The sequence below is a fragment of the Notothenia rossii genome (genome assembly GCF_949606895.1).
Source record: "Notothenia rossii genome assembly, chromosome: 9".
Taxonomy (NCBI): Eukaryota; Metazoa; Chordata; class Actinopteri; order Perciformes; family Nototheniidae; genus Notothenia; species Notothenia rossii.
The window spans coordinates 12,560,018-12,574,505 of record NC_136907.1 but is presented as its reverse complement, the minus strand read 5'-3'; the positions used below and the strand labels follow the sequence as shown (position 1 = coordinate 12,574,505).

The 14,488-nt window shown below is 42.8% G+C and overlaps 1 protein-coding gene across 1 annotated transcript in view; it reads right to left on the bottom strand.

The window, feature by feature from the left end:
- Positions 1–1,940: 1,940 nt before the first annotated feature.
- The window catches only part of smg6 (SMG6 nonsense mediated mRNA decay factor), a 13,229-nt gene continuing 681 nt past the window's right edge, over positions 1,941–14,488 (bottom strand). The window contains exons 2-19 of the mRNA XM_079649736.1: positions 11,752–14,131; positions 11,417–11,609; positions 11,005–11,115; positions 10,770–10,876; positions 9,560–9,638; positions 9,234–9,344; positions 8,909–9,124; positions 7,401–7,462; positions 7,129–7,274; positions 6,749–6,862; positions 5,906–6,080; positions 5,502–5,721; positions 5,164–5,343; positions 4,801–4,968; positions 4,530–4,674; positions 4,089–4,351; positions 3,915–3,996; positions 1,941–3,798 (exon numbers count right to left, since the gene is read on the bottom strand). Coding sequence (XP_079505862.1) covers positions 3,668–3,798; positions 3,915–3,996; positions 4,089–4,351; positions 4,530–4,674; positions 4,801–4,968; positions 5,164–5,343; positions 5,502–5,721; positions 5,906–6,080; positions 6,749–6,862; positions 7,129–7,274; positions 7,401–7,462; positions 8,909–9,124; positions 9,234–9,344; positions 9,560–9,638; positions 10,770–10,876; positions 11,005–11,115; positions 11,417–11,609; positions 11,752–14,131 — 4,883 coding nt within the window. The 3' untranslated portion in view covers positions 1,941–3,667. The remainder of the gene's footprint in view (positions 3,799–3,914; positions 3,997–4,088; positions 4,352–4,529; positions 4,675–4,800; positions 4,969–5,163; positions 5,344–5,501; positions 5,722–5,905; positions 6,081–6,748; positions 6,863–7,128; positions 7,275–7,400; positions 7,463–8,908; positions 9,125–9,233; positions 9,345–9,559; positions 9,639–10,769; positions 10,877–11,004; positions 11,116–11,416; positions 11,610–11,751; positions 14,132–14,488) is intronic.

The window sequence follows — 14,488 nt, the reverse complement described above, 5'->3', positions numbered from 1 at the left end:
AGCATAAGTGAATGTATGGAGAGACCATAATGGACTCTAGAGCAGGGGATAACCAACTATTGGACATTACTCTCTCTCACTACATGTTTGTTTTTGTACTTTCTGCCACTGAGCTCTTAATCGGGTGTCTACTATAAATAGCGTGTCGTTTACTCCTAAACGACATTTAAAACTGTTCAGATGTGTCCTTGTACAATAACAGATGCAGGGATGACTGTTTAGGGACCACACTGTGCAGTGCATCAGTCCTTAATCCTAGTGTGATGAAAATAGCTGGTTTTCATCAGAACACCATCATGCATTCTACTAAACAGTAATAGTGTGGACCATGTGTGCTGGCATATCATTTTCAATACTAATGACAAATTCCTCTAATGTTGCACTCTAAAAGAATGCAACATTACTAACCCTATGTAAGCAAAATATGTGTAGGATACTTTAATAATCCATGAACTGGCATGATTTACATGGTTACATGATTTTTAAAATATAAAGTATGATTAAACAGTGAAAGGGACTTGCACCAGGTGATGCCAGTCTCAAAAACAGGTAAGAAATTGACATGAGTCAATTGATGCACATCACATGTTATCATTTATAAGACTGTCAGCTTCCTACCATTATGTGTTAACATCAGGGAAGCATTGATTTGAGTAGCTGAAGCCTATATTGTTTAGTCTGCACTCAAAGAGATATATTTCATAATAGTTTCTAGTTATAGCTTGAAAACAACCTTTTACGTCAGTTTACATGTGACACCGCATCCCAGAGGATTACTCATGTAGCTGTAATCTGCATCCAGAAAATATAGGATATGTGCAATGTGCATGGCAGCAGAGAGGTTGAAAATGGGCATTCCACAACAGGCTGCAGGCTGAGAAACCAATCAGCTCGCAGAACGGAGCTCAGTGGGCTTTCATTGGTTGCTTGGTAGCCCTGTTGTCATGATGATGGGAATCGGGTCCTGCCTGTGTGGTCTGTATCCAGGCACTGAAGCAAATGATATGGATGGATAGGCTGCAGAACTTCCTGTTCCTGGCATGCACACATATTTATATATCTATATATGTGTGTGTGTCTATAATATAATGTCTATTTTATTGGTTTATTCAAACTAGAACTGAACATATGTGGGATGACTTCACTTGTTAACACATACTAATACATAATAATCTGTCCCACTCATGCTTTCTAAAGATGCACATTCATAAATAGTTGCTTGTTAAGAAAAATAGTTATAGCATGTATTAGTAAATAGTTGGAATCCCCCAAGCACTTATCTTGTGCAATTGCTACTCCTAGTACATTGAGGACTTTCATTAACACTTAAAATGTACAATTGTATTATTTTATTATGATATCAGGACTGAACCAGATCAGTTCAGTTGTCTTATTTACAATATTCCTATAACCCTTACATTACCTCATGTTTGTCTGTTTTATTAACACATTGTCCACTGACTTTTTACACTAAAAGCCCTTAACTAGCTTTAGTTCCATCACCATCTGTGCCATCCTCCACTACCACATGAAGGCACTCGTGTAAAGGCTTTGGTTTGTTAGTCATTTCAATTCAATTTTCTGCAGGTCATTTGTTTGTTTGATTTTTGTCTTTTGTTTATTTTTAATACATTTGAATATTATGAAATCTATATGTAAAACAAATGTGAAATTTAAGGATGCATTTTGTGTGCAAAACTACTGTAAGCTTTCTTCAAAGCTGACATTTTGAGATATCACAGATGGAAAGCTGATGATAAAATTAAAGATTGTTGAATTTCATTTAGTTGCCTCAGTTTCAAGGTCCTGGTAATGTGCATACTGTCTCACTATGATGACTTACTTGAATATAACAAGCCTTGTTAGTGTTACTTATGACATTTCAACATTGCTAGTGTACATTACAATATTTCATGCATATCAATAAGAAAATAACAAAGTGACATCAAAAGATATTTAATGATGATAAATGAAAACGTAATATGTGTTAAATTAACCATGTATTTATTAAATGTGCTCCTACACTAAAACACTGCAGCAGAGCCACTTAACACAGTAGATTGGACTGAACATTCATTAGCAACAGAAACAAGTGGCTAAAAAAGCCAATAAACCTCTCAACAGGTTCTCACACATTCTGAAACATCAACTGCTGATAGAAACTGTACGAGCCAAGCTGAAGAAAAAGGAACAAAGTGGACTAGCCACTTCTATACACAGTATTATTTAAAATTAATATTATGAAACTGTGGCAAGTGATTGTATTGCATATGATGAAACATAACAAGATAACACAGGTGTAAAATACTATTACTACTCTATTAAGAGCCTCCAGACACTGTCTCAAATGCAGACAGAAACACAGACCATAACTCAGTCTCTCCTCAAACTGTCCCAAAAACAGAAATAGTTCCTATGTGTTGAATGTTTTAGACAGTGTATCAGAAATGTATTGCTTAAAGTTGAGGTGACTCTTACTGGCTGTAATTTGTGGCGGTATACTGCATGTATAGAAAAGAGAAATACATAGGACCTAAACAAAAAAGAAAAACCAGACAGAGGAAAACTGCAATTGGTGATTAATCACATTTGAAAGGTTAAATGCTGTGGTGGTATTAACTGAAAAGATAAAAGAAAGACTGAAGGTAAAGATGAATTAGAAAATAAAGTGAAACATTCACCAATGGCACTCGATAATAAAGTATCCGACAGTCAACGTAAAGGAGACCTGGGTATAAACAAAGCGAAATGAAGGGATAGATGATAGAACAACTGAGTAGTCTTGACATCAAATACCTGTGAATTGGTGTACTGCTCAAAAACAGAAACTAATTCTTTAAAAATAAATTCACCAATATGTAAAGAAAAAACAAGGCTTTTTGTCAAATTGTCAAAGTGGAGAAAATGAATCTATGCTGGAAATAAAAGCTCCAAAGCTAAATAAATAAATAATGTGTTTTGTTGTTTGAAATAGTTTTCTTGCATCAGCCAAACTCAATATTAGTATGCAGCCGGAGGGAAAACCAAGGTTACCTATCAGGCAACACAAACTTCCTGGGTAAGCAGGAAATGCCATAACCGGCATGAGATTCCTTGGATGTGCCGAGGGTTGCTTTAGGGCCAAATTACCCTCACTACAATCAGCCACTTTTTACAGCACTGACAAAGACCCTCCAGCTGTGCCCACCCTCTCAGCTCTGCTGTAGGAACACAGCAGTCTATGGGCCCTAAGAGAAGTGTGGAAGCGCCAGTTTTGGCCTTCAATATAGTTGTCTTTAATCAACTCAATGACCATTAACACTCTCTTTCTCACGGCCTCATTTTGTCATCAGCCTCAAATGTAATGCCACTTGCAGAGTACACACTCACCAACTAGGCGCAGAGACTCAAGGCTCCAGCCTTTCTGAGACTTCTCAAGTCTCCCTGTCTCTTTCCAGGGGAAGCTCTCTGATCTTAACACATACATACACACACACTTCACCACAAGAGGGAAAAGGCTCATTTAACCCACCCTGCTCTCACTACATTTGCTTGATTTTCATAAGAAGTGGTTCTACTCTTTCTTGATCATTTCCTCCTCCTTCTCTGCTCAAGTGTGTCTTCTCTCGTGGCTGGCTGGCAAGCAGGCTTCCGCAGTTGGGTTCCTTTGATTCCAGCTTAGCCTGGTTCAGCCCACTTTGGCCCAGCTGAGGAAAGCAGGGATGTCTCGCACTGGGACGTTGCGGGTCAAAGCTTTGACGCGCAGGTTACGGTCATCTGTAAGGAGCACCACTTCCCTTTGGAGCTTCACTGTCCCGTCTGTGTGGGGGACAAGACAAAAGATTAGTGTCAAACACACCTAGATGGCTTTACTCAAATAACATGTTTTCATATGTGAGGAAATGTGAAAACAAACGACAATCAATGTTACATACTTCTCTGATCAGGCATGAAATCTTTGGCCTTGTCTTTGCAGTAGTTGAGGCAGCAGGACAGAATCACATCGTCATTGGTACCCTGAGAGAAAATAAAAAACAAAGTCACCCAAAAACTCAATTACCAAAAGTTTTCAAACAAAATACAATGGTCCAAACATTTTGGGCTCTCACCTGCTGTCCAGAGGTGTCTTCACTGCGGAAGGAGATAGACTCGAGCTGGTTCCCTCTGCTGGTCAGAGCTCTGAGACACGGCTCCCTGGCTTCGAAACCTTTCTCTAGGAAACCCACCGCTAGCCGGGCCTTCTCCTGCACGGCCCGCACATGGGCTGTATTGACATTATAGTTGGCACGGCCACCAGTGATGCGCCCTCCTGGTCCCATTCCTCCAGCAAAGTTGTCCTGGCCTTTAGCCAAGCCATCTAATTCTGTAATCACTGAGAGAAAACACATCACAGCATGAGGATACATGAACAAATATGTTTACCATTTCAAAATTAGACACATGGTGCATTCTTATAATATCAACATCTTAAATTACATTTCCCCTAAACCTCTTACTAAAGAGCATTCTTATCCACTGATATATTTCCCCTTTCTGTATTTCAGCCTTACCGATGAGTGGCACAACTATAATGTATGTTCCACACTGAAGGACTCTCTTCAAGCCTCCTAAGTGATCAATGAATCCGTTGGTATCTGGAACCAAAAACCGAGGCCTCACTTCCAGCTCCAACTGCCCGCCTGTCTGCAGCACCGCCTGAAACACACACAAGTTACATGAGACAACATTCACCACTGCCAGCTCTCACTGTTTCTCATTACATTCACTAATTATCCATCACAATTCATTTCGTTATCTGATATCTATTGCTATGAAGGGTACCTGTATTTTATCCCTGCGCTTCTGTTGCTGTGCCAGTTTGTTGGTGAGAACATGGCGTCGCGCCTTCAGTTCTCTGATGTCATTCTCACTGTCTCCCACATCTTCGGCGTCCTCCTCTCCCTCTGATGCCGAGAGAGACGACTCTGCCTCAATGATGACGTCATCAGCCTGCCACGGTTAAGACACATTATAAGCAAATTGCCTTCCAATACTTACAACTTACTTATACTTAGCTGACCTGAAATCAAGCTTTTATTTCCATCATTTTGTATTGTGTAACATTTTGGAAGAAAGTAGTGCGATGAGAGAAAAATAAAGAGAGGAACTGAAGAAGACATGTTATTAGAGGGTAAAGACAGTCACCTCTTTCTCTGTCTGAGAGTCCTGCCTGCCCTTTATATTCTTGGAGTGGTTAAGTGGAGGAGAAGTTGCCACAGAGATGTATTCGCCTCCCTTGAAGGCCAACAGAGGCTCTTCCTGTCCACACAAAGCCTCCAGAAAGTACTTCAGCACCGTCACTCTCTTACAATCTGCTGCTATTGCCTGAGGAAAGAGGAGGTGGGATTATGTGCATGAGAACAGGAAGAGAACATTTAAGAATAGTTGTTCAATCTAGACGGTGAAAGGATTATACTTAGTGAGGTCTGATAAGTATGAGTAATGTGCCCGTGTTTCAAAATACACCTTTCCTCTCCACTTACCACGTCAGTGTGTCTGTCTGTGTAGCAAGGCTCCTGTGGTGCAGCGAGCAGCGGCACGAAGCCAGCCAGCAGCCGGTCCTCCTTCAGCTGCAGCACGGTCAGCTCCTCATCGCCATCAACTTCTTCAGTGTCGGCTTTGTACAGCGGCACCTCCTCATGGTCCACACGGGCTAGCATGTTACACAGGTCAGCCAGGCCCTGCCACACATCAGGGCTGCCGCTGATAGAGAGGGAAAGCAATTAGTATGTTATTCCTTCAACAACCCACTGTCTGAAGAGACTTGGGGCGAGTGCAGTTTGTGTACCAGCAGAGCACACACACAAAGAAATAAACACATAGTAATATAAAGGGGCCAACAAGAGTCACTGAAGGGATAAGGGTTACTCGATTTGCAAGTACTCACTCTATGCTGCACGGTGGTGGGTTCCACTGGTCTGGCTGTCCCAACATCCAGTCAGACCACACCTTGATACTTGGCAGCAGCTCTCTGAGGTCCAATGAGAAGGCAGAGACCCTCACCATACCCTCAAGCTCCTCCCCTTTACCCTCTTCCTCTCCATCTGCCATGGGGACTGGTTCTTAAAGAGAGAAAGAGAATTTTTTAAAAATACAACTGTTGAAGTCATATTTTGATCTCCTCCACAGACTGATGAACAGTGCTGTTATATAGACACTATACACAACTATCATAAGTGACCTTTTTGGTCATATTGTTCATAGTTTTAGGTTTTATTTAATGCCTTTGACTGAGAAATTGTAGTTCATATAAGACGTGGGTTTGTAAGAGGTAGCAGTACAATTGCAGATTTGGCAGATCAATTGAGTCAATCAACATTTGGTTGGTCTAGAGAAGGATCCTCTAGTCACCAAGGATTTGGGAGTTAGTCTCTGAGGTTGAGTCAAACCGGACAGGTGACTAAAATAACTCTTTGCAAACTGTAAATATACAGTAGATAACTCATAATATTAAGTTTCGCTTTGGAACATTTAATGCTGAAGGAAATGTGTCAGTTGGCCCAATAATGTCCACCAATGTTCTGTGGTGTCGTACTCTTGTAATTCTTAATTCATTATTGAACAGTTTTTCCTATATAGATCACCAACATATTATTATATAGTAGATAATATTATATATGTGGCATTTTATATAGCATATTATTATATATCATTATTATACATGAGTGTAGAGCCACAATTCCAGAACATGCTGCAGATCCTTCAGGTGTTGGGCGTACTGTGTGCGTACCTGTAGGAGTTTCCTTCAGCAGCTCGGTGCAGCGCTGCACCAGCAGAGCAAACATGCCCAGACCCAGGGCGGTGCTCTGCTCCTGTAAAACGGACCGCACCTCCTTGTCTTCAGCTGGAAAACAAGGGGCAGGAACTTGAAACAACCCTTCCTCAACACTCTTTTGATCAATATTACAAATGACTTGTGTGAAGCATGACAGTTCATTTGGATATTGTATTTAAGTTGGAGAACTGCATGTGGAAAGATGAGATACATAAGACACATTTTACAACTAAAGAAATCTTTGTCAATCACCCATGTAAATATAGAAAACATAAATAAACTAAATGTGTTAAAGCGATGAAGCAATACATGGTTTTTATGGTTTGTGGCATCACCTCGGCTGTGGGCGTTGTGTATTGTGAACATGTTGATGGTGATGATCTGCAGCATGTGCGTGCTGCCCAGTAGTGAAGGGCTGTGCTGAAGCAGCGTCTTAAACTCCAGCAGAACACGGGCGGCCATTCCGGGGAAGGACTCCATTCTGTAAAGACACAGACATTTATAACACACACCGGAAGAATAGACACAACATGCGAACAAAAAGAAGTGATTCCTTCAAGCTCATTCAGTTAGTGAATTGAAGCTGAATACATGAGACGTCACTCACCCCACTTTGGTGAAGAGCTTTCCATGTGCATGCAGGAAGCTCAGAATGACTCTCTTATTTAGCTGGAGGAGAAAAAGAGAAGGCCAGAAGGGAACATCTTTTAGCAACAGTTATATTTAGGTACAACCTGTACAGCACATGAAACATGAAACCACATGTGTTCATCCAGTGCATCCGAGAGTTAGAACAATGGGGACGGGTGGAAATGTACTGAAAGGCGATTGAGGTTGGAAAGAGCAGAGGACACACATACAGAGGCCTCTTCCAACAGAATACACGGACAAATAGTGAACAGAAGCGCAAACACAAAATGAAAATTGTTAAAATAAGAAGGTTAATGACGAGGTTAAGAGAGTCTAAACCAGGGGTTTCAAACTCAAGGCCCGGGGGCCAGATCCGGCCCGCGACTTCATTTTATGCGGCCCCACAAGAGCTTTCAAAGAATATAATATGTTTATTATACGATTACATACCGATTTACAGAAGCACCCATAAACTACATGTCCCACAATGCATCTCAAATATGCCTTTTTTCCCTCAGAATTTGACTTTTTTTCCTTCAAAATATGACTTTTTTCTTAGAATTTTTATTACCTTTTCTCAAAATGTTACTTTTTTTTTTTTTTCAAATGTCTCTTATTCTTTTTGATTTTTTTATCCAGAATTTGGCTTTTCTTTTTAAATCAATTTGTAACATTCTCACTGAAGAGACTTACAATTATTTGCCCTAGACTTCTGCTTTCAGACGTAGTTAATTATGAAGTTATTACCCTATCTGATAATAATCCAACGCAGAGGCAATAATGTAATATAATACATTAAATATTTATATATGTATTTTTATATAGTCTTAAAGTTACAACCGGCCCTTTAAGTGTAACCATAATGCGAATGTGGCCCGCGACGAAATTGAGTTTGACAACCCTGGTCTAAACTATACTTGAACAAAGGAGGGGAAATGAAAACTAAAGATGACTAAACAGAACTGAAAGCCACAGGACATATTGAAAGAAAAAAATGAAACAACAAAAGCAGAACAAAATGAGCCTCAGAAGAAATAAACGTAGATGACATACTGAATGAGAGGATGGAATAAAAGCAGAGGAAACAATCAACTGAATTATGAAGAAGAGAGGGGGATATGAAATCATCTATGAAACATTGGAGACGTCTGCAGGCCCTTGTGACTTGGGGAAATACCCGTCAAAAATATGCTCAAAGAGACCAGTGTCCTGAGTGCACACATGAAGAGGCACATGAGACTCAGTGTGTGTGTGTGTGTGTGTGTGTGTGTGTGTGTGTGTGTGTGTGTGTGTGTGTGTGTGTGTGTGTGTGTGTGTGTGTGTGTGTGTGTGTGTGTGTGTGTGTGTGTGTGTGTGTGTGTGTGTGTGTGTGTGTGTGTGTGTGTGTGTGTGTGTGTGTGTGTGTGTGTGTGTGTGTGTGTGTGTGTGTGTGTGCGCATATGAGAGAGTGCATATGAGAGTGCAAAAGAAAGAAAGGGATCTTACATCACTAGCGCTGAGACTGCCCAGCTCTCCGTCCTGTTCCGAGTCTCTGCTGGATTCACTGCCGCCTCTCAGAGAGGACGGGGTCGCCGCCTGTCCGCTGGGGCGAATCCAGATCTCCACGCGGGCTCCATCCTCCCCTCGCCCTCTTCCTTTAACTGCCGGGCCCCTGGAGCCTCCTTCGTGCTCCGGTCTCCTCCTTCGCTCAAGCTGCTCGATCTGCAGAAACAAAAATCTGTAAACAAGAAGCACTTGCGCTGCCTGCTTTTTTTTGGGCCCAAAAGGAGTACCATATGGTTCAAGTTAATGACTTCATTTTGAGTCTAACCTTGCGCTTAGCTTCTTCAAAGAGACTCATCAGGCTCTCCTTTGCAGTCAGGATGGGGTTGGAGACTGCCAAGCTGCGCATGTAATAATACACAGCATCCAACTTCCTGTTCTGTATGTGAGTGAGATGGGAAGAGAGTCAGAGGAGGGAGGTATCCTTCAGGAAGGACACATAGTTGGAGGGTGCGAGAGGATCATCACGTATTGTTCAATTATGCTTTAAGAAAGACACAGACATAAGAAGCCTAATGTATTTGATTAAAGCAGCGAATAAGTGTTTGCCCAAATATTCAATATTTTCATTCCTTCTCAAACGACATCACTTACTGTATAAACGGCCAGCAGGGCCAGCTGGTTATATGGTCGTCCATTTTTGGGGGCGATCTGCTGGGCCTTCAGGTACCAGCTATACAGAAAATGGAGAGGTGTAGTCATGAGATGCCATCAAAGAAACGTTATGGAAGATTTAGCCTTTTAGAAATATTCTGCGTCCACTTTAAATCATAAGGTTCTCTTTTAAGCAAGTTTACAAAGCTGTCAGAGATAGAGATTTGTACAAAGTCTGTCCAAAATAATCAGGACTGAATACAATTTTACTTAATAATTCAATAGGTGTACAAAAATGGCCCCACGGCAAAAAACAACATAATCATAACTAGGGATGCACCGAATATTCGGCCACCGAAAATTATCGGCCGAAAATTGTTAAAAAGGCAATTTCGGCTTTCGGCCGAAAGGGTTTTAGCACCGAAAAAATATCACAGAATGTCAGAGAACAGGGTTACGTTGATCATACTCCGCATATTTGTCCGGGTGTTTTGATTTCAAGTGGTGGAGTAATCCCGAAGTGGTGAAAGTATTTGCAGTTACACCTCCTCGAGAAATGTCAGCTGAACACGTTTTACAAATCGCAATCCGCACCTCTCTCTCTGATATTTTTAAATATCTCCAAGCGGCAGACATGTTGGCTGTGAGCCAGCCGCGAGCATGGTCGCGCGCCGTGCTTGTCGCCGCGTTTTGATTACGTAATCACAACAACACGTTAGGTTACCAAATGTATAGGTGCATTTGTTGTTGTTGAAGGCCTGGCTGTTACAGTCTTTATTTACACTATTTTGTTGTGGGCCTACTGGCCTAGATGTTTATGTCGTTTTAAAGCACCTTGGCTTTGTTCTGAATGCACTTTGTTGTAGTTATCCTACAGTGAAAAGAAAATGCACTTGACTTGGAATGAATGTACTGTATGCATTCAAAAGTGCTGAATAAATGTTTTATGGACCCATAATAGTGATTATTATTTAAGTTAAGTTTTACCATAATCATGTCTTTTTCCATAATCAGGTAGCTGAACAACATTGGTAAAAAATGTATACAATATATATATATATATATTTCTATTAATCATTTTCGGCCTTTCGGCATTCGGTTTTCGGCCAACTGTTTCCTATTTTCGGTATCGGTTTCGGCCAAGAATTTCCCATTCGGTGCACCCCTAATCATAACCAACCAATGCACATCAAATGTTCAAAGCCATTACCTGCGAGCCTTGCCGTAGTTTGCCGAGTCACTGGCCTGTTCCCGGTAACGCGCTATATCGCCCTGACAAATCATGCAGCGCTGAGCACTGATAAGTGCATACTTCACCTGAAGAAGACAGAAACACATCAGAATTGTTTAACAATTGACGAGATGCAATGTTCAGTTTCATAATTCACAACTAGCAAGTAGCTTATTGTGCAATCACATAATGAGTCAAAAGAGTATAGCCGTACCGTTTTACGCAACGGCCGAGCCCTGATAGCTATCCCATCCATGTAATCCTGTAACTTAAACTGGTACACCGTCTGCAGCTTCTGTAGCAGCGCGTCAAAGAAAAGGGCCCCCTGGAAAACAGACAGTGAACACAAGGATGTAAAAACTGTTTTGGATACAAATGTTTCAAATGCACTGTGTATGTTGCATCTTCTAAATAATACAGTACTAGTTCTGGGTTTACTGATCTAGTTTCTACTAACAATACCCAATAAAGTGCCCAAAGACACTATTGGCATTTGTATTGACTTCTCTAGCAGGGTAAGGAATCCTGCAAACAGGTGTTCAATGCAAGACACACACATCCAAACTGCCCCCCCTTGCAATAACCTCTTCATTTCCCCCTGACTGATTCCCCCACATCATTCTTACCTCATCGAGCAGTGTGAGCAGCATGTTCTTTACATGAGGTGTGTTGTCATAGGCGGGGTCTTTGAGGAGCTGCCGGAAGCGCTCTATGACCTGGTAAAAGACATTCTTCCACAGAGCTTGATCCACGTTCTGCGAGTCAGAGTAGTCGATGTCTGTCAGGAGGACCTGCTCATAGAGCCCCAAAATGTCAGCTCTAGAAAAACAGGAGGGCAGATCAGGACAGTGCTCTTTCAATAAGTCCACTACTAATTATTAGGGATAATAACCTGAAAGCGTAACAAGTAAGCGAAAACTAAAATATAGAACAATACACAGCTGTTACTCAAAATCCTCACCTGAGCTGGGCCATGCGCTCCAGTCCCTCAGCACTCACTCTGTCCCGGGACAGCAGGTTGCTGAGCTGAAGCTCCTGTGCGTCCGCAGCCCTCAGCATCCTCCCCAGCTCCATTCTGGCTTGTTGCTCCACCTCTTCCGATGTCAAACTACCTCCTGCAACAGGCTGGGGATACCCTGCTCCCTTGTAACTCCCACAGAATTGACCCACAGGGTACATACCATTAGCGGGAGCCATTTGGTAGGGTCCCATTTGATAAGGGTATGCATAGCTGGCGGTGCTGCCAGGACTGTGCGAGTTGCTGGCCGGCACGGGGTGGCCGTAAGGGTTGTCAGAGTTTTGGAATTTGTAAAAGGCCATGGCAGCGACCTGCTGGGCTCGAAAGTGATCACCCTGCGCCACCGGAGGACTTCCTGCCATCTCGTCGTCTGTGTCCAGGAAGTGAAGTTGACCAATTGCAGCCCCTGTCTGAAGATATACAGGCTGCTGGCGAGGTGAATGCTGCGAGGACTGGGTCGCGGTAAGAGCTGGCTTCTGGTCGGGGTTGTTTGGATCCCAGAGTCGCCTCGCTTCTCCTCCTCGGCCTCCTCTACTTCTGGCGGCTCCCCCTCCCCTGATACCACCAAAAAGAAGCCTCTGCCCGACTTCAGGAGAGTTAGAGATGTCTGTGCGAGCAGGAAGTATCAGGATACCCCCCCCTCTGCCCCGGGGAACCAAGCCTGCCGTACGATGTTGTGGTACGGCAACATGTGAGGGGTTACCTGGCAGTTTTTCTAGAGAGACCCTAAGGATTCCCCTATCTCCCCCTCTGGTCCCCTTTGGTTTGCTCCTCTCTACCCTCCGCCTCTCAGCACTTAGTTCTTCCCTGCCACCTCTTCTTTTCCTCTCTTCTGCTTTGTCACTCATCTCACTCCCTTCCATTGACTCTGTGGATGATTCCCCATTGGTTGTCCAGCTTTTTAAATGACTTCTCCGTCCCGCTCCGCTTGTAGCAGCCCCCTCTTTGTGCTTAGGCTCAGAGTGAGGCCACTTGGTACGCTCCACATCCATCCTTACTCGAGGGCCATCCAGGCTGGTCACGCTGCTGGCTGAGCTGCTGCTGTAAGTGCGATTCCGTGAGCGGCGAATATCTGACTTGGAATAGCGCTTTGAGGTTGCCGTCGTGCCGTTTGCATTGGATTTGTTTCTATCGCCTCCTTCCACGGCCCTGTCTGTGTTTCTTTCCCTTTTCGCATCGTTTTCAGCATCTCTTGAGCGGTTGTTGTTGTTGGTGTCTCCTCTTTTGCTTTCTCTGCGATTCTCTCTTCCTTTGCTTTGGTGCGGCTCTCCTGCTTTATTATCCTTGTCTGCGTCTGGTGCTCTCTTGTCTCTTTCCTTCTCAGCTTTCCCCCCCCGGTCAACCTTTCCTCGACTGCCTGCTTCCTCTTTCCCTCGTCTGGAATCTGGATTGCTCTCCCTTTCCTTATCTTCTCCCCTTCGGTTGCGGTTTCCTTTTTCCCTTTTCATTTCTACCTTTTCCTCCTCCTCTTTTGTTCCTCTACCTTGGCCTCTCTTTTCCTTGGAAGATGTTTCTCCTCTCTCGCAATTTAACTCGTCAATGACTTGGCTGTCACATCCCACCTTTTCTTTCATGCTAAGTTTGTCAATTTTGCTAGTCATTTTGTCCACCGTAGCGTTTGAGGGTAATGGGTTTTTTCCCACATCTCGGCCTCCTTGCTTTCGGTTTGTCTCAGTGGATTTAGGCAGTTTTATGTTATCCGGTTTAACCGTTACTTCTTTATTTCCCCCTTCCTGCTCCTGTAAACAAGTTTTTTGGTTCTCCTCTTTTTCTCCTGTACTTATCTGGGACTCTGGCTCACTTTTCTGCCCGTTATTGCTAGGTGGAGGCTTATCCTGCTCTTTTCCAACTCCACAGTCTTTTCCCTGGATGCTTCTTCGGCTCCCAGGTTGATACAATTCTCGGTCTGGTTTTCGAGCTTTTCGTGTTGCCCTAGCAGCTCCAACGGGTTCCTGGTGGTCTTTGTCATCTTCAACAGAAACTTTCTCTTGATTTGCTTCTACTTTAGGCTGGGAGCTGTTGGCCTTTCTACAGTTCTGAGTGTTACTACCGTCCCCTCTCTTCCTGTCTTCTTCCCTTTTGTCGGTGACCGCCCCACTGTCTGTGCACCCATGTCTCTCTAAAGCTTTTTCAACCTTTTTCTCACTCTGTGGTGGTTCATCATGGGAATCAGCGGACAGAGGGCCACTAGTTTCTCCCTCCTCATCGTCACGGTGACACCTTCCATTTCCAGCTACTGGCTGGTAGCGCTGCAGTTCAGGGCGAGGGTGCTTTCCTTCTCGCTTCCTTTGCTGCTTGTGTACGTGATACTCTTGTTGCTCCTCTACAGAAGAAAAAAACACAGAAAAAAAGTAGTGTGAGTATGGGTATTCAAATATAAAGTTGATATATTTTTGTATTTTGTCAACAAATCCTGTGGGGGAAAGCACTTTCAGTTTAGTTAAAAAAAACAGCAGTACACTTTTTTGATGTTTGTTAGCACTTTACCTAAGACACAATTATATCATTATGTTATTAGAATAACGTTTTTGTTTAGTTTTTTAACCTTAAATATTGTAGTGACACAATATCACCACCAATTTAACATCGAATTTATTAAACATGATGAACTGTTTTCTTTTCACAGCGTTTTATCAACAGAAAATACCATACAAAAATACCAGAAAGCATTCCCTGGGTG